This window comes from Ziziphus jujuba, chromosome 7, assembly GCF_031755915.1.
Source record: "Ziziphus jujuba cultivar Dongzao chromosome 7, ASM3175591v1".
Classification (NCBI taxonomy): domain Eukaryota; kingdom Viridiplantae; phylum Streptophyta; class Magnoliopsida; order Rosales; family Rhamnaceae; genus Ziziphus; species Ziziphus jujuba.
In genome coordinates, this window is record NC_083385.1 from 15090062 (window position 1) to 15109015 (window position 18954).

At 36.2% G+C, this 18954-nt stretch overlaps 1 protein-coding gene and 1 pseudogene across 1 annotated transcript; both read left to right on the plus strand.

The window, feature by feature from the left end:
- Positions 1-115: 115 nt before the first annotated feature.
- Positions 116-2846, plus strand: LOC107425125 (L-type lectin-domain containing receptor kinase IX.1). The gene has a single exon (XM_016035058.4). It carries the CDS (start codon positions 618-620, stop codon positions 2655-2657), a length of 2040 nt encoding a protein of 679 aa, XP_015890544.3. The 5' UTR covers positions 116-617; the 3' UTR covers positions 2658-2846.
- Positions 2847-5408: 2562 nt separating this feature from the next.
- On the plus strand, positions 5409-17701 carry LOC132804474 (L-type lectin-domain containing receptor kinase IX.1-like; annotated as a pseudogene).
- The last annotated feature ends 1253 nt before the right edge of the window (positions 17702-18954 follow it).

The window sequence follows — 18954 nt, forward strand, 5'->3', positions numbered from 1 at the left end:
TGATAATAAGGATTAGGTCAGGACATTATACTTACAACAAAGATAGAAATTACAAGTTAACAAAACAAAAAGGGCCAAAAAAAAAGAAGAAAAAAGAAATGTCTCTGTTCTGTATCCCAAATTCAACGTCTTTAACATAGGACCCCTTCTGTGTTTTGTTTCAATGCGCACCAAAATGAAATAATGCCGCTTGATTATTCTAAAGGGACCCCTTAGTGCTTGCGTGAACGGGTAACGGACGGCTCTTAAATTTCAAAAAAAAAGTCTTCATTTATGTTATCAAGTGCGCCTAGTACCTTCTATAAAGTTTCTTAATTTCGAGCATCACTTCAATAGTCCACATTTTCACCTACGATTCAGCATTGACTTAGGCTTGATAATTTGGTCAACTCAAAATTTAAATACAGAAAAAGTCTCAGAAATATTTTGTCAGAATTCAGGATTCAAAAGAGTCATGGAGAGGTATATAATTTTATAGTCATATATTAAATTAGAATAAGAAATTTTAGTTCGGAACTTAGAAAAACAACCAAAACTAAAAAAAATAAAATAAAATAAAAATCTTATCTCTCTGTTTTCTCCCTTATCTGCTTTCTTCCTCCGTATGCCTTTCAACAATGGCAGTTTCCAATCCATGTCCATACCTCTTGAGGATCGCCTTATTCCTGATTCTAATCACAACCGCCGAGTCATTTTTCTACAACTTTACCTCTTCCAATCAAAGCACAGACGGCATACTCTTTGAAGGTGATGCAACTAAACACAATGATGGTCTCCACCTCACAAACAATCCAGTCGACCGTAACCTCAACCAAAGCAAGGGTAGAGCCTCGTATGATAAAAAAGTGAAGCTTTGGGATGCCAGAGCGAAAACTCTTGCAGACTTCACCACCCATTTCTCATTCATCATTAAAAAAATGGATGGTATTCAATATTACGGTGACGGTATGGCCTTCTTTATTGCACCATTTGATGCAAAACTTCCTGCCACTGCATACGGGGGAAGCCTTGGAATATTCAGTTCTGAAACTTTGTTCAATAAGTCGAGAAATCAAATTATTGCTGTGGAGTTTGATACTTACAAGAATGAATGGGATCAGAGTGATGATCACGTAGGAATCGATGTCAACGACATCTTCTCAGAAGAATCTTTGCCACTGAATAGAAGCATGAAAAACGGTGAAATAGCAAATGCATGGGTAACTTACAACTCCACCACTAAAAATCTAAGTGTTTTTCTTACATACGCTAAAAACCCAGAATTCCATGGTCAATCCAACCTTTCACATACTATAGATTTACGGGAGCATTTGCCGGAATGGGTTAGATTTGGATTCTCTGGTTCCACTGGATTAGGAGCAGAAATACATAACCTTCTTTCTTGGTCATTCAACTCAACCTTGAACCACGTGGTGGATAAGAGAAAAAACAGAGGCGAAAGAGGAGTGTGGATTGGTTTAACGGTGGGATTTGGTGTTTTGATCTGCGGATTAGCTCTACTTTGGTTTATTTGGAGAAGGACGGCAGCTAGGAATAAGGAAATAAAGGAGGAAAACGATGTCTCCATGGATGATGAAATTCAGGAAGGAACTGGGCCAAGGAGGTTCATATACCATGAATTAATTCGTGCGACTAACAACTTTGCAGAGGAAGGAAAGCTCGGAAAAGGAGGATTCGGAAGTGTCTACAAGGGTTTATTAGCTGAATCCAATACAGAAATTGCGGTGAAGAGGGTTTCAAGAGATTCAAGGCAGGGGAAAAAGGAGTACATGTCAGAAGTGAAAATCATCAGCCGCTTGAGACATAGGAATTTGGTTCAACTCATTGGTTGGTGCCACGAACAGGGTGAGTTCCTTCTCGTCTACGAGTTTCTTCCCAATGGAAGCCTTGATTCTCATCTATTCTTCGGGAAAGTCACGCTAACTTGGACTCTAAGACATAAAATAGCCCTTGGGTTGGCCTCTGCCCTGTTGTATCTTCATGAAGAGTGGGAGCAATGTGTTGTGCATAGAGATATCAAGTCAAGCAATGTCATGTTGGATTCGAATTTCAATGCTAAGCTTGGAGATTTTGGCCTAGCAAGGCTTATAGACCATGAATTGGGTGCCCAAACTACAGTTTTGGCAGGCACCATGGGATACTTAGCTCCAGAGTGTATCACAATTGGTAGAGCTAGTAAAGAATCCGATGTCTATAGTTTTGGGGTGGTTGCCCTTGAAATCTGCTGTGGAAGAAGGCCAGTTGAACGAAAGGCAGATCCAAGCGAGGTAAGCCTGGTGGAGTGGGTTTGGAACCTCTATGGACAAGGCCAAATTCTTGAAGCAGTTGACAAGAGATTAAGATTGGATTTCGACCAGCAGCAGGTCTGTCGCTTGATGGTTGTTGGACTATGGTGTTGCCATCCTGATCCGGCCGTTCGACCCTCTATAAAGCAAGTGATAAATGTTCTGAATTTTGAAGCTCCATTGCCAAGCCTGCCTGCAACGTTGCCAGTGCCAATGTATTCGGCCCCTTCATTCCAAATGCGTAGCTTCTCATTTACATCATCTGATCCTCCAAATACAGGGTCGCTTACAGGCATAATGCAGTGTTCTTGTAGCAGTTGCACTGCTAATCCATCAACATCAGCAGGCTCTTCTGAAACTCCATTCAAATAATCACAAAGCTTTAATGTAGAATGCAAAAAGCTTCTTCCTTTGTTTTATGTCCGGTTGAAAGAAAGGAGCAAACTAAGAAAAGAAGTTAGTCAGCCTTCAATTAGATAATTGTTTGCTCCTTCATTTATGCTAATAATTTGTTGGTGTTTTTTTTTTTTTTTTTTTAATAAAACATGCCAATATGGTACATCTATACACTCCAACATACAACTAACCTTCTCGAAATGATGTTATAAAATAAACCTACTCCATTTTATAGCAAAATTGATTATCCTATTTAGCTTTATGCTAACTTTCGTTAAAACTTGGACAAGTATTGCAAATGAAAGAACGGTCTTGGCAATAAAACCTGGACAAGTACATAGGGTGCATGTATTGAGAAATTTTAATTGAGAACTTAGAAGATACCAGTAGTATACAAACTAATCTTTTTATAGTGCCGTCAAGTCTTTGTTTAATGTTAATGCAAAAAATTGATATGCTCGTTATGTAATTATTTCCTTATATACTCCTTTTTAGAGTTTGATCTCTTTTTACTCTACCTCACGAGGGTATCAGGGAGAGGGAATGGCATTAGAAGTTTTTCCCAGGGTTAAATTATATTTCCTCTCCAATCCTTCCTGCTTTGACATTTCTACCTGCATTGACTACATTTGGTAAACGCAATAATGCGTTTTGATGACTTGTGGGGAGCTCATGGACAAATCTTTCCCTATCCTGACGTCTCCCAGCGGCTCAATTGGGCATTTAATTTTATCAGCATTTGTCTACCTCAGTGGGTCCATGAGAGCGATATGTCTTGTTTGCCAAACACTAGTTTTTCCTTATTTTCCTGGTAATAATAGGCCTTTTTAAATGATGTGAACTTAATTAATGTAGGTTACTTTTCCATACATACGAACATTTATATCGGAATAAATTAGATAAATTCTATTTTTCTGGATGTATTATGTTAAGCGCATGACACTCCATTGCATGTAATATTTATGAATTTTTTTCAGAGAGCATATATATAATTGGTTTCTTATAAGTGAGATTTTACTCAGTTATTTAACCCTTAATGATTAATTAATGCTAAAAGAATTCAAGCTTTATTTTATTTCCAATGTATTTTGTTGAAAATTTTAAAGGTTAGCTTTAGACTGGAGTTAGTGGCATGTTATTGACAAAAATATCAAGTTTGGAGCAATTTTAGCTAACATGGAATGTTCCATGCTATGAAATAACGTGTACCCCATACTCCACGCCATGGTTTTGTGCCAAAATGGAGTGGAGCCTCACTCCATGCCATGCCCCACTCCACAGCACCCTCCACGCCAAAGTCCACTCCACACCACCCTCCACGCCTAAGCCTTTTCATCACCTTTGTTTTTTTTTAAATAAAATAAAATAAAATAAAACTTCTTTCCTCCAATATTTAATGTCCTCCTATGACAGTGTCAATTGCAGATCTATGGTGACTGTTTTTTTATAAAGAAATTAGTGATATGGAACTTTAAAGCCTTTTTTTTTTTTTTTTTTTTTGTGGGGGAATTGTGGAGTGTTTGAATTTTAGCTCACATTTTTTTTGGAAAAATTAGAAAAAAAAAATGCAAAGTAAAAGATCCTAGAAATTTCTGAAGCAACTTAGTAGACTTCTAAAAATAGATAGAGTTTCACTGGCAACTAGATGCTTTATGGCAATGCATAAGAATTATTTGAAAAATAATAATAATAATAATAATAAACTTATATGTCATTAGAGCCTAGCTGCCTTGGAGAACCATTAGATCTTCATTGTAGGCTGGAACTTGAAGGCAAGGTGACGGTGACTTTTTTCTAGTGGTAGGGGCGGTGATGCTAAATATATAAAACCCTAACCCTAATAAAAGAAAGAGAAAAATAAGGAGAGAAGAAGGTAAAGGGGTTTTTGGGAAATTATTATATATGGGAACTGTATAGAGCTCAAACGAAATTGTAAAAAGAATCTCTCGTTTGAATAACTTTTGTCTCAAAATAATCTTTGTTGAAATGCACTTTTATTATTAGAGATTTCATTTAGAAGTAGTAAAGTCAAATATTCAAAGTTTTTTTTATATTTTAAAAATTTATAATAGATAATTATATTATGAATATTCTTATTACATTTTTTGAAAGGAGATTTATGATTTTTTTTTTTTATCAATGAATCTCTAAAAGAAGTCAAAAAAAAAAAAAAAAAAAAAGAAGTTCCAATAGAGACTCAATTTTATGCATTTATTATATTATGTCCTCGTTTAGAAGTTTTAGAAACTAAAATAAAAGGAAAATGATCTTAACCATATAATTGATTAATGGCCAAATCTCATTAGATCCTTAAAAGCTTAGATGAAGCTTACATTAGAAGAGGATCCATGTCCTATGTTATATATATATATATATATATATGCATACTAAGCTTTATATTTGCTTTTAATGAAACGCCTAGAGTCAATAATACGGACCTATAAATTACTTTGGTCATCAATAATCTTAAACTGTGTATATCTATCTGGTTGGTTTTTTTTTTTTTTTTTTTTTTTCCTTTTTGATATCATTTAGCATTTTAATTTAGATATGGCGAGTATTCATTTATAATATTATATCAAGTTGACAATTCACTAAATTGACATAGATAATAAAACACAGGTTACTGTAATTAGGAAAACCATATATAAAATGTTTGTGACTCCTTGGCCTCTCCATCTAGAACCTCTCTGTTTTTTTTCCTCTGCATGCATGCCTTCTCCAAGAATGGCTCTTTTCAACCCATGTCCACACCTCTGCAACATCATTTTCTTTCTGTTTCTAATCACGAATGCCGTGTCAGTTTTCTTCAACTGTACCTACTTCCAACCAAATAGGGCTGACATAGAATTCGAAAATGATACAGTTGCAGCCAGTAACGTTGTCCAGCTGACAGAAAATCAAGTCTACGGTGACCTTATTGGCATCATAGGCCGAGTCTCCTATAATAAAACAGTAAGGCTTTGGGATAGCAGTACAAGTATGGCTCACAGACTTCACCACTCATTTCTCATTCCTAACGGAATAACCTTCTTTATTGCACCATTTGAAGCAAGACTTCCTAACAATTCAGATGGGAGACACCTTGGATTATTCAGTCGTGATGAAACTGCTTTAAATGCCTTGAGCAATAAAACTGTTGCTGTTGAGTTTGATAGTTTCAAGAATGAATGGGATCCAGGCTCTGATCACGTAGGAATCAGTATCAACTCCATCATCTCGGTACAAATCTAGCAAGGAAAAGTAGCATTAAAGATGAAACAATAGCAAATGCATGGGTAATTTATAATTCCGCCACTCAAAATCTAGGTATTTTTTATTACATATGCTAAAAATGCAAAATTCAAGGGGGAACCTAGTCTTTCATATATTGTTGATTTGAGTTATTTGTTGCCAGAACGGGTTAGATTTGGTTTGTGTCTGCATCCACCGGAATGGGAAGAGAAATACATAACATTCTTTCTTGGTCATTCAACTCAACCTTCGACCATGAGGAACAGCGCATAAGCTTGGTGGGAAAAGCAAAGCAGGACTGCAGATTGGTTTAGCGGCCAGATTTAGTGTTTTGGTCTGTGGATTAGCCTTAGTTTGGTTTGTTTGGAGAAGAAGGGCATGGAGGAATACTAAAATAAAGGAGGTATACAATGCCTCCATGGATGTTGAATTCGAGAAAGGAACATTGCTAAAAAGGTTCATGTACTATGACTTAAGCCGTGTGACCAACAAATTCGTACAGGAAGGCAAGCTTGTAGAGAGAGGATTTGGAGGTGTCTACAGTTTATTAGCAGAATCCAACATGGAAGTGGAATTGAAGAGGGTTTTAAGGGGATCAAAACAGGGGGAAAATGAGTACATATCAGAAGTTAAATCCATCAGCCATTTGAGACATAGGAATTGGGCTTAATTCCTTGGTTGGTGCCATGAACAGAGTGAATTCTTTCTTGTCCATGAGTTTCTTCCCGATGGAAGCCTTGTTTCTTATCTATTCCGTGGGAAAGTCATGATAACTTGGGACATAAGGTACAAAATAGCCCTTGGCTCGGCCTCTACTATGTTGCAGCTTCATGAAGAGTGGGAACATTATGTTGTTTATAGACACATCAAGTTAAACAATGTCATGTTGGACTCGAATTTCAATGCTAAGCTGGGAGATTTTGGCCTCGTAAGGCTTGTACACCATGAGTTGCGTTCCCAAACAAGAGTTTTGGTAGGCACAATGGGATACTTAGCCCCGGAGTGTGTCACAACTGGTAGAGCTAGTAAAAAATCCGATGTCTATAGTTTCAGGGTGGTTGCCCTTGAAATCTGTTGTGGAAGAAAGCCAGTTGAACAAAAGGCTGATCTAAGCGAGGTAAGCCTGGTTTGGAACCGATACGGACGAGGCCAAATTCTTGAAACAGTTGACAAAGGATTAAGAATGGACTTCAATCAACGACAGGTGGAGTGCTTGATGGTAGTAGTGTTGGATTTATGCTTTTGGAGCAAGCTAATCCATGATCAGGAGCCTTGATTAATAATGGATCGTGGGATCTCTAAACTAGCTCATTAAATGATAGAGCCCATTTAATTAATTATTAAGTTACAAGAAGGAGCCCATTAATTGGGCCCAAGGTATTATGAAACCGTAGGAGGATCAAGATTAGCATTCTATAAATATACTGCTTATTAGCCTTTAGATAGAGGTTTTTACGTATTATTTTCTAGAGATTGAGAATCTCAGTAGAGAATTAAAAACACCTTGAGAGAAAAATAGAAATTGTAACTTTCAGAGTGTTTTTCAAATTAACTTTTTTGTTTCTTTTGTGATCAGGTGCGCCCACACACAGATCTGTCAGTAGAGAATAGTTTGGAAGGTCCTATGCATAAAGGTTAGTAAAATAAATGGATAATGACATTATTTATCACATGTTTTATTCAATCTTGATCAGGCTTCCGATTTTTACATAATACCAACAATTGGTATCAGAACCGTGATTGAATCGGTGTGTGCTAAATCGAATCCAATTTTTTTTTTTTTACAGTTTTATTTTCATGTTTATGTGATGTATATTAGAAATATGGCACCTAGTATTCTATTATTCATATTATTTATAATTTTTGTATTATGAATGAAAGATTTGGTTTTGGTCTTAATCCATGGTAGATTTTTGCTTGTATTTTTTTTGAGATGTAACAAGGAGGCTAATCATAAAATTAGGGTTTCCTCCTTGATTGATTTATTTATTTATTTATTTTTCCTGTAATTTTTATTTCAATTTTTTTATGTAAATTCGGATTTATTGCAAAAATATATAAAAGTATCCGGGAAAAAACTGTATATACGTTTTTGTTTGTCATTTTTCATGCAGATTGGAGCTGCGCCTTGACAAACCAACTCCATAAGAAGTTGAAGGACATGAAGAAGGATTGGTGGGAGGAGAATGGTTGCCGGAAACATCTTCATGCGCCACACACGCCACCTAAAGTGGCTGAGAGTGGGATTCACGTGCCTTAATTCATCTGGAGCGTGGAGGTGCGTGCATGGTCAGGCTTTGATGATTTTTGGTGCGATGGTTCTTCCGGTGTCTATCTATCTTCCTGTAAAATTTCATGATGATCCTAGGTTTGTGTGGCAGCTGGCGGCGGTTTTGGTGCTCCAGATCAGGGGACATGTTAGGGCTTTATGTTTTTTGGGCTAAAAATCCTAGAAACCAATTATAACCTGGCCCACATCCCATAGACTTACAAGACCTGAAGAAAAGAAGAAGTACGGATTAGATATCAAGTTGGGCTTCTTAGCCTTATTGGGCTTGTAATTTTCTTTTCTAGGAAACCATGGATTAGGGCCTATTAATTATTCTATGTTTATAATTGTATAAATTATATAGATATAACATATGATATATGCTTAACATGCCATTTAGAATAGGTGATGCCATATAATTGCATCATTTGATATATACATGTGCATAATAATATTTGTTTTATCTAGATAATATTATTATGGAAAACCTTAATTAATTAATGTAACATATTGAATGGGTGAATGTTAAAAATTAATTCAATTAATTTGAAAACTGCGGGCTCCATTAAAGGTCCAATAATAAAATGATTATGTGATGCCCCAACGGATAAGCATGATCGGATTTTATTGGATTGGATCTAAAATAATTTCAAAATTTTAATAAGATTGTACAGCCTAACGTCGACAATGCTTAAATATCAAAGATAACTTTGAAATTAAAATTAACGATTATTACATTCAATTTTAGTGACATTAATAATCCTCCTAACGATGCTCTATTAGTGTTATTAAAAGCCCAAAGATTATTGAAACAATGGTTGATTTCTAAAATTAATTTTGAATGATGTGTGTTTGTGTTATTTGAGAAAGCTCTATTTAAGGAGGTAGGTTTTTAAAGAGTCTAAAACTCACCTCACATTTCCTGTGAGCTAACTTAGTAGGACATTAAAGCATACCATGTTCAAAGTTTAATTTATTACAAATGTCTTACCCAACGTAAGTATTTGTAATGGAAATTAAATTATTGTTACAATAAACATTAATAATAAGTACTTTAAGGGATTTACATATTTGTATGTTTGTTGTGTTGATTACGTGTTAATATGTGTGCATTTTAATTTTCAGAAAATGGCATCCTTTAATCCTCTTGCTACAATTTTAAATAAAAAACTATTGGATGGAAATAACTACGACCTATAGAAAACCAATCTCTACATTGTCCTTGATTTTGAGAGAATTAAATTCATTACAACAACTCTGAAACCCCAGGAGCCCGTTGCTAATGCTTCAGAGGAAACTAAAAAGCAATTTGCAGAGTGGCAACAGGCGAACACAACAGCTCGCTGTTATATTCTTGCCAGCGTTGCAGAGCATCTGCAGAAACAACTTGATAATCTGAAGTGTGTGTAAGAAATAATTCAAACTCTAGATGGGATGTTTGCTAAAAGTAGCAGTACTGCTAGACAAGCAGCTATAGGGGCACTAATGAACACTCGCATGACTGAAGGAAGTGTGTGGGACTATTGTCTAGAGATGATGGCGCATATCAGTACTGCGGAAGTGATGGGGCTAAGCTAGAACAAGAGATGAAAATAGACATGATCTTGCAATCTTTATCAGGTAGTTTTAGTCAGTTCAAAATGAACTATAATATGAACACACTAAAGCTCACTCCTGTTGAAGTGATGCACGAGTTTGAGAGTGCTGAAAGGTCTCTCGGGAAGCAAGTAAGTGCTTATCATGCTAAAAGTTCCTCAAAAAGGGAACAGGTCCAGCTACCAAACCAGCTGCAATGAAGAAACTGAAAGGCAAATGCTTCGAGTGCGGCCAGAAAGGTCACTAAAAGAATGATTGCCCTAAAATCAGGTATGGGTAGTCTAAACGTTGTTAAGGTTTGTTTAGTGGAAAATTACAATGATAAATGGATCATTGATTCAGGAGCCACTAATCATGTTTGTTACTCTTTGCAGTAGTTCAAATAAAGCAGCCCACTTAATAAAGGACAAAGAAGTTTGAAGTTGGAAAACAGAGAATATGTCTCGGTAATGGTAGTAGGACTAGTGGAGTTATATTTTAATAATAAAACTTTATGTTTATCAGACTATTTATTTGTTCCAGATTTTAAGAGAAATTTAATTTCTGTTAGTTGTTTAGTTGAACATGGTTTAACAATACAGTTTAAATTCTTCAATTTCAATCAAGAGTAATAATACTTTTATTTGTTCCAGATTATTAATGAATGGTCTATATTTTTTAACTTCTTTATCTTATAGTATAAATGCCATTGAAAATACTGATGAAGAGCAACTTCCTTTATCTAAGAAAAGGAAGGTTTCAAATGAAACTTATCTATGGCATTTGCGATTGGATCATATTAATTCTAGCAAAATTCATGATTTGGTTAAAAGTGGAATTTAAAATTTCTTAATCTTTGAACCTATACCAGTATATGAATCATATTTAGAAGGTAAAATGACAAAAAAGGCCTTTTCAAGGCGAAAGGAAATCATGCCACCATACAATTAGAATTGGTACATACTGATGTATGTGGACCAATGAGCGTTCAAGCCAGAGGCAGGTATGAGTATTTCATCACATTTACTGATGACTCCTTAAGATATAGTTATGTTTACCTAATGCGCCATAAGTCTGAAGCTTTTGATAAATTTTGAGATTATGAGGCTACGGCAGAAAAGCAATTGGGTGTCCATATCAAGCAGCTTCAGTCTGACCGAGATGGTAAATACTTGTCTAGAGAGTTCAAGTCTTACTTGGCTAAAAAAGGGATAGTTTCTCAATTATCATCTCCGGAAACGCCCCAACAAAATGGAGTCTTTGAAAGGAGAAAAAGAACCCTTTTAAATATGGTGAGGTCAGTGCTTAGTTATTCATCATTACCTAAATCATTCTAGGGATATGCCTTAGAAACAGCTGTATACATACTAAACCTGATTTCATCTAAATCTGTTTCAAAGACACCCACAGAATTATGGAAAGGGCACAAACCTAGTTTAAACCATATTCAGATATGGGGTGCCCGGCACATGTCACCATATTCGGATTTGGGGTGCCTCGACACATGTCTTAGCATAGAAATCTCAAAAAAATTGGAATCTCGTACAGAATTATATATGTTTATTTGCTACCCCAAAGGAACGAGAGGTGAAATATTTTATAATCCAAAGGAAAAGACGGTGATGGTGAGTACTCATGCCACTTTCTTAGAAGAGGATTATATGAACAATTTTAAACCTAAAAGTAAAGTGCTTCTCAAAGAGCTTGACTCGGTTCGAGATCCATCAGAAACTCCTAGTTTTCCACTCCTATTTTCTGTTGATGTTCAAAGAGGGAAAAATGTACAAACTGTACCCGAAGGTGAACAAACACAGGAAACAGCTCAAGATCCAATTCAAGAAACTCAAAAATAAGAACATAATGAAGAGATTGGTAATCCACCAGAACCACAAAACTTGGATCCTCCTGTATATGTACAACAACCAGTGCAGCAAACTCGTAGTGGGAGAATGATACATAAACCTGCAAAGTATGCCTTGTTAGGAAATACTTATTAAGTCGTTCTGAATAATTCTGATGACGACCCTACCACATACAAAAAGGAATTGGAGGATGTTGATGTGCAAGAGTGGAGAAAGCCATGGACCGTGAGATGGAATCTATAGATTCTAACTCAATCTGGTCTCTTGTAGAAGCACCTAAAATGGTAAATCCAATTGGGTGTAAGTGGATCTACAAGAGAAAGAGAGGACCAGATGAGAAGGTTGAAACCTTCAAAGCTACATTGGTGGCAAAAGGTTATACCCAGAAAGAGGACATAGATTATGATGAAACCTTTTCATCAGTAGCCATGCTTAAATCTGTCCGGATTCTCTTAGCTATAGTAACAGCTCTCGATTATGAGATCTGGCAAATAGATGTCAAAACAGCTTTTCTAAATGGGGAGCTGGAAGAGGACATCTATATGCAACAACCAGAAGGGTTCATAACAAAAGGTCAAGAACACATGCTTTGCAAGTTGCATAGGTCAATTTATGAACTTAAGCAAGCATTCAGATCATGGAACATCAGGTTTAATAAAGTTATCAAATCATACGGTTTTGGAAAAAGCTAGATGAACCATGTGTGTATAAAAAGATTCAAAGTATAGTGGTAATCTTTCTGGTTTTTTACATAAATAACATTCAATTAATTGGAAATAGTGTGAAAGTGTTGTCAGACGTAAAGGGTTACCTAAAAAAGCAGTTTGACATGAAGGACTTGGGTGAAGCTAACTATATTCCAGGAATCAAACTGTCAGGACCCGTCCAGAATTCCTCCCCGGAACCCTAGACAAGCCCTGACCCCAGGGAAATACCACCGAACCTTCCAACGGAAAATCCAGCAGCACCTCCCCTAAAGGAAGGACTTACCAAAAGTTACCTGCACTGAAAACACACTCTATACTCATCCCCTTATTCCTCCCGCAAACTACAAATTGATTCCACAATTCACAGCACTTCACAACAATAGCGGTAAACCAGTGCACATAAGTGTCCAAATAGTATACAGAGCTTATGAAGTGCTATTTAACAGAAATACAACAAAGACGAAAGAAATAATACACTGAAAAGAATGAGTACAAAGGTACTTCTCGAAACACGATAGCAGCGGAAAATTGGTTCACTCCGAAAGAACGTCTACCACCTCTTGCACCTAAGGGAACGGAACTTAAAAACGTGAGATGCTAATCATCTCAATGAGTGACCCTAACTACTGAACACTTTTAATGATAATAATAATAATAATATAACAAATAAGGGAATTAAATAATTACCAACGATTAATAAATAAATAATAATAACTGTTGGAAATAATAATTTCCCTCAAAACTCTCACCAATCACTCCGTTGGAAATATTCCCTTTTTAAAACGATTTCACAAAACCCGATATTCGTACTTCCCGAAAACCAAGGGATCAAACATTTGATAAACAATAATTAAATAAATACCCCAATATATAATTAAAATGTAATAAATTATAATAAATAATTTTTGAACACCTTTGGGGTTTGAAACTTTACTTAAAAATTACACTTGACGTACCACACCATATACAAGTGATGCCCTTCGATACCCAGCGTCCCGAGCACCGACTGGCGGGGAGGTTAAAGAGAGAAACTTGCAAACGGCACTTTGGCGTCCCGATAGTACCGTTGCTAAAACCGTCATCTCGGCCAAGGAGGGGGGCGGCTGTGGCCAATAACAAACTTGCTTGCCTACGGTCCAATGGCAACTACGGGAGACATAATACTTGCACGCTAAACCACATAATACTTGCGCGCTAAACCATGTGTCCATACACCAGAACACCAATACTGTATGAGTGCGTCTAAAATAATTATTAAACCAACCGTACCGTTTTCCAAAATTACCGTGGGAAATATATCAAAATTTCACACTTACCATCCCACATATTTTTATTTAACAAACTGGTACGAAAACATCGATAACAAATAAACCATAATTTTCTCGTAATACGAGGTTCAACAATTAAAATACCGCGGGCATAATTATAAAATTTAACCACCAATTTAACAAATATTTTCATAAAATATTTAAACCAATTATGCCCAAAATAATACTTAAAACCACGTACGACTATTACCGAAATATACTTTGCTCATGCATAATAATTCAAATTAAATCACAATAAAACCATAACTAAATTGTACCACATGAGCATAATTTAAATACCAATTAAACATAATTAATTGCCCAAAATATTTTTAAAGGTGGGTCACTCATCTTAAGCGCGTAAATCAGCTAAGATCCTCCACAGGATCAACTCCACTACTCGCGCGTGCACCTAAAACATCCACAGTATACCAACCAAATATATTAATATTTTAATCGGGTAATTCCCAAATGGGTACCCAGGAAGCGAACACAACGACGACTAAAAGTTACGAGTTATATACCGAATCGAAGCTCGAGTGATGAGGATCACGGGTTCGGTCTTACTTTCCGGTGATCGGATCCGAGGTGGTCGGAATCTTGCCGGAAAGCTTTCGGGTTTCGACTCCTCAATTCTCCCAAACCGTCGCGAATTGGCGGAAAAAGATGCCGGATTCGGGTTCAGGAGGTCGAACACAGTGGACAAGGAGTGGCGGTTTGACTGGGTACTCGCCAGAACAGTAACTTCCGGCGAGCCGCCGCGGTCACAGGCAACCGTCGCCCGCGGCGGCGCGTGCGATGGCCGTTGGCTGAGATTTTTTGCAGATTTGTAGATCGAGGGGAGAGGAATCCAACGGGACCGACGGTGAGGCAAACGGAGGCCGGACGGCGAAGAAATCGGGGTTTGAAGAATTTCGGCCCCTCGCGGGAAAAAGCTCCGATCTCGGCACATCGGAGGTCCAGTGGCCGTGAAATTTGGTGGGTAGGCTAGACTTGAGGAGGTGGTGAGGGGTGGCTAGCACGTGTGGCTTGAAAATAGCCGGAAAGGGGTCAAACGGTGGTGGCCGGCGATGGAGGGAAAAATTGCCGCCGATCTTCACCGCCTCGATCCGGGCGCGTCCGGAGACCAACGGCCGTGAAATTTTGGGGTTTTGCCGGAAATGGAGAGAGGCGTCCGTTTGGCCGGCGCGTGTAACGTGAATCGGCCGGAAAATTTGAAGATTCCGGCAGCCGGTCGGTTTGTCTCTCTCTCTCTCTTCCCCAAGATTTTTGTCAAATAAAAGCCACCGTGGTGATACTGTTCATTCCACGTGGACCAATCAGGTGCTGACATGTGGCGTTACTGTGCACTTAAGCCAGATATAATAAAATATTATGGTATCCCGCGAACTTCAAACGTCCATAACTTTTTAACCAAATGTCCGATTCAAGCGTGCCGCTAGTCTATGAACTCGTATCGACAAGTACTTTACAACCATACAAGAGTCAAAACAAAATTACACCACAAGAAAAAGTCAACTCCCGACACCTTTTGGACTGTTTGCACCTCAACTTGTTTTGCCCATAACTTTCAAACTGTAGCTCCATTTTCGACGTGCTACTAGTCTACGAACTCGGGGCATCATGCACTTCGCCACGGTACCTTGGTCAACTTGAAATTCCAACAGGAACAAAAAGTCAACTTTTGACCGGCTCGGTCAACATGCACGGATTCCGGTGCGATTTAGGACGGGGTGTTACACAAACTTTTTGCGATTGGAAGAATAAGATGTTAGCTCTATCCTAAGCTTCCTACATTGACAAAATAGTGACCAGGTTTGGCATGGAAAATTCCAAAAGGGGTTTTCTACCCTTTAGACATGGAATTTATCTTTTTAAGGAGCAATCACCAAAAACTCCCGAAAAGAAAGAACTCATGAGTAAGAAACCTTATGCTTTGGCTGTTGGTAGTTTCATGTATGCCATGCTCTGTACCAGGCCAAATATCTGCTATGCAGTGGGAGTAGTAAGCCAGTACCAATCAGATCATGAAGTAAAACACTGAACTGCAGTGAAGCATATACTCAAGTATTTAAAGAGAACAAGAGATTATATATTGGTGTATTCCAGTGGGAGTCTTGAAACACTTGGTTATGCAGACTTTAATTTTCAAGGGGATATTGATTCTAGTAAATCAATATCAGGATATGTGTTTACCTTAAATGGGGGAACCATTTGTTGGAGGAGTGTTAAAATAACTTATGTTGCTGACTCCACAACTGAAGCTGAATATGTGGTTGCATCTGAAGCTGCAAAGGAAGCGGTATAGCTCAAGAAATTTCTTTTGGATATTCATGTGATGCCAAATGCAGATTGGTCCATTACCCTTTACTGTGATAACAATAGGGCCGTAGCACAATCTAAAGAACCCAGGTCTCACAAAAAGCAGAAACACATATTAAAAAAGTACCACTTGATCCGTGACTTCATTGATAGAGGAGATACAGTGGTTACTAAAATACCATCTGAGGAGAGCCTAGCAGACCCTTTTACTAAGACTCTTCCTGAACGAGTGTTTAAGAAGCATGTAAATTGTATGGGTTTTAAAAGAATCCCAGTCTTACTTTAGAGTAAGTGAGAATTGGTTACATTTATCCTCTAGGAGCAAGACTAATTGTAATATCATTTTCTGATTTAATAGTATGAATCTTTTAAATTTTTATGCACACTTTGTTTTACATATAAGGTTCAGATTAATTATGTAGTATATGATCATATGGATACGTTCATAGAAGACATGATCATAAGTTCTCATAATTAATGAATTGTCTCACAGTTGTTAAATAAAGCTGGATACTTTATTTAGATTGCAATATTTTATGAAATAATTTGTCTTGATTATTATAGGATATTAGAATGAATTATGGTCATTCTGAGAGGATCAGAACAGATTTAATTAAGGATAAATTTCTGTAAAAGGAATTAAATCTCAAGCAATATTGGATATGTTATTTTTTCTTAATCTTGAGTATATTATAAATAGGTAATTAAGTGACTATGATTCTTTGAGTTATCAATATATGAGGTCTATTTTGAACCGCCAATATCTTGATGATTTGGGAATTATGGTTCATTGATTACTAAGTATTTATGAAATATACAAAATGGAATTTGTATGAAATATCCTCTTGACATGTTTTGGTACTCGGATATTGAAAGTCACTGGCCAATGTATTAGATCCGTTAGAGAAACTGATAAATCAGGAGAATAAATAATTAATTGCTTAACAGAAATTATTATCGATTAATTATTGATATTTTACAGAAGAAAAATACATTTGATATAAACGTTATTAATCTTGGAGTTCACATCTAGGCTTTTAGTGGAGTAGCACTAGATGAGATCAAAATCCCAGGCTTGCTCAGAGTAAGTGGGAGATTGTTGGATTTATGCTTTTGGAGCAAGCTAATCCATGATTAGGAGCCTTTATTAATAATGGGTCATGGGATCCCCAAACTAGCTCATTAAATGATAAAGCCTATTTAATTAATTATTAAGTTACAAGAAGGAGCCCATGAATTGGGCCCAAGGTGTTATGAAATCCTAGGAGGATTAGGATTAGCAGACTATAAATATACTGCTTACTAGCTTTCAGATAGAGATTTTTACGTATTATTTTCTAGAGATTGAGAATCTCAGTAGAGAGTTAAAAACACCTTGAGAGAAAAACAAAAATTGTGAGTTTTAAAGTGTTTTTCAAATTAACCTTCTTGTTTCTTTTGTGATAAGGTGCGCCCACACATAGATCTATCACTAGAGAATAGTTTGGAAGGTCCTGCACATAAAGGTTAGTAAAATAAATGGATAATGACATTATTTATCATATGCTTTATTCAATCTTGATCAGACTTCCGCTGTATACATGATACCAGCAAGTAGGACTATGGTGTTGCCATCCTGATCCAGCAAATCTACACATCTACATTGTACTTTGAAACTTCATTGTCAAGCCTGCCTACAAAGTTGCCAGTGCCAATGTATTTTGCACCTCCATTGCAAATGTGTAGATTGTCATATACATCATAATCTGGTCATCCATATACAGGGTCGGTTACAGATATAACACAGTGTTATTGTAATAGCTACACTAATTATTCATCCACGTTGGCAAGCTCTTCTAAAACTCTATTGAAATCTCATAAAGCTGGTATGTAGAATGCCAACGCTTCTTCTTTTGTTTCAAGACACCAGTTTTAAGAAAGGGAAATAAATAAGAAAAAGTGAAGTTAGTGAGTCACAATTTGATATCAATTATTGTGTGAGCTACTCCATATATGTTAGTAACTTGTTGATTAATCAGTAATTCCGGTGGTGTTGGGGACTGTATTAATTAATTCTTCGGTGGCTAACAAATTTTTATTTTATTTTTTTAATTTTTGGTGCAGTATAAAAGATGTAGTGAAAAATTGTATACTGGTTGTTTGTATTTTTCTTTTTTCTTTTTTTATTTATTTGTTCTTGCAAATCTTGTCTTTTGCATATTGGCGACTGTATACATTTTTTTTCTTTTCAAAATAATAAGGCCATTACACGTTATTGATTATCTACCTATGCCTTATCAATATTTCTTATTTCTTTTCTTTTCTTTTTTTATAATATATATATGTGTATATATATATATATCTTTTTTTTTTTTTTAAATTACAACTTGAAGAGGAAGGATTGTGAACAGGGTCTAGATTTGAACCCTGAATTGGAGGTATAACCTAGGAATATTTGTTTTCATACATTATCAATATATCTTGTTTCTTGAGTTTGAGTTTTAGATACTACATCATAAACCACATTTTTAAAGTTGTATTTTAAATTTTATCATCGTCTATAAATTTAAAAATTTATAATCCTGATAAAAGAAATAAAAAATAAAATAAAATAACAATAATGAATAATCATTGTTCAAAGAAATTGGTTAAATTATTGAATTAATATAATTTTATTTATATATTTTGTATGTGTTTTTTTTTTTTTTTTTTTAATAATGTTATAATTGGATTATGGCTACTCTCCGTTTTGTATGACTGGATCCTTGTGTATGATCAAACAATGGGTATGTAAGATGTTACACTGCCATTGGTGTGCTTTCTCTATGCATGTTCTTTTGGACCCAGTCTTTTGCTTCACTTATCGAAAAGAAGCCCAAGCCCAAAATTAGATGAAATTGGGGGAAATGTTTTTCCCCACCAAAAAATCAAATCAAATAAATATGCACGTTTTGCAGGGTACAACTTCCTTGTTATCCAACTCATCCTAATATTTAAGGGAAAATAATCTATGAATCA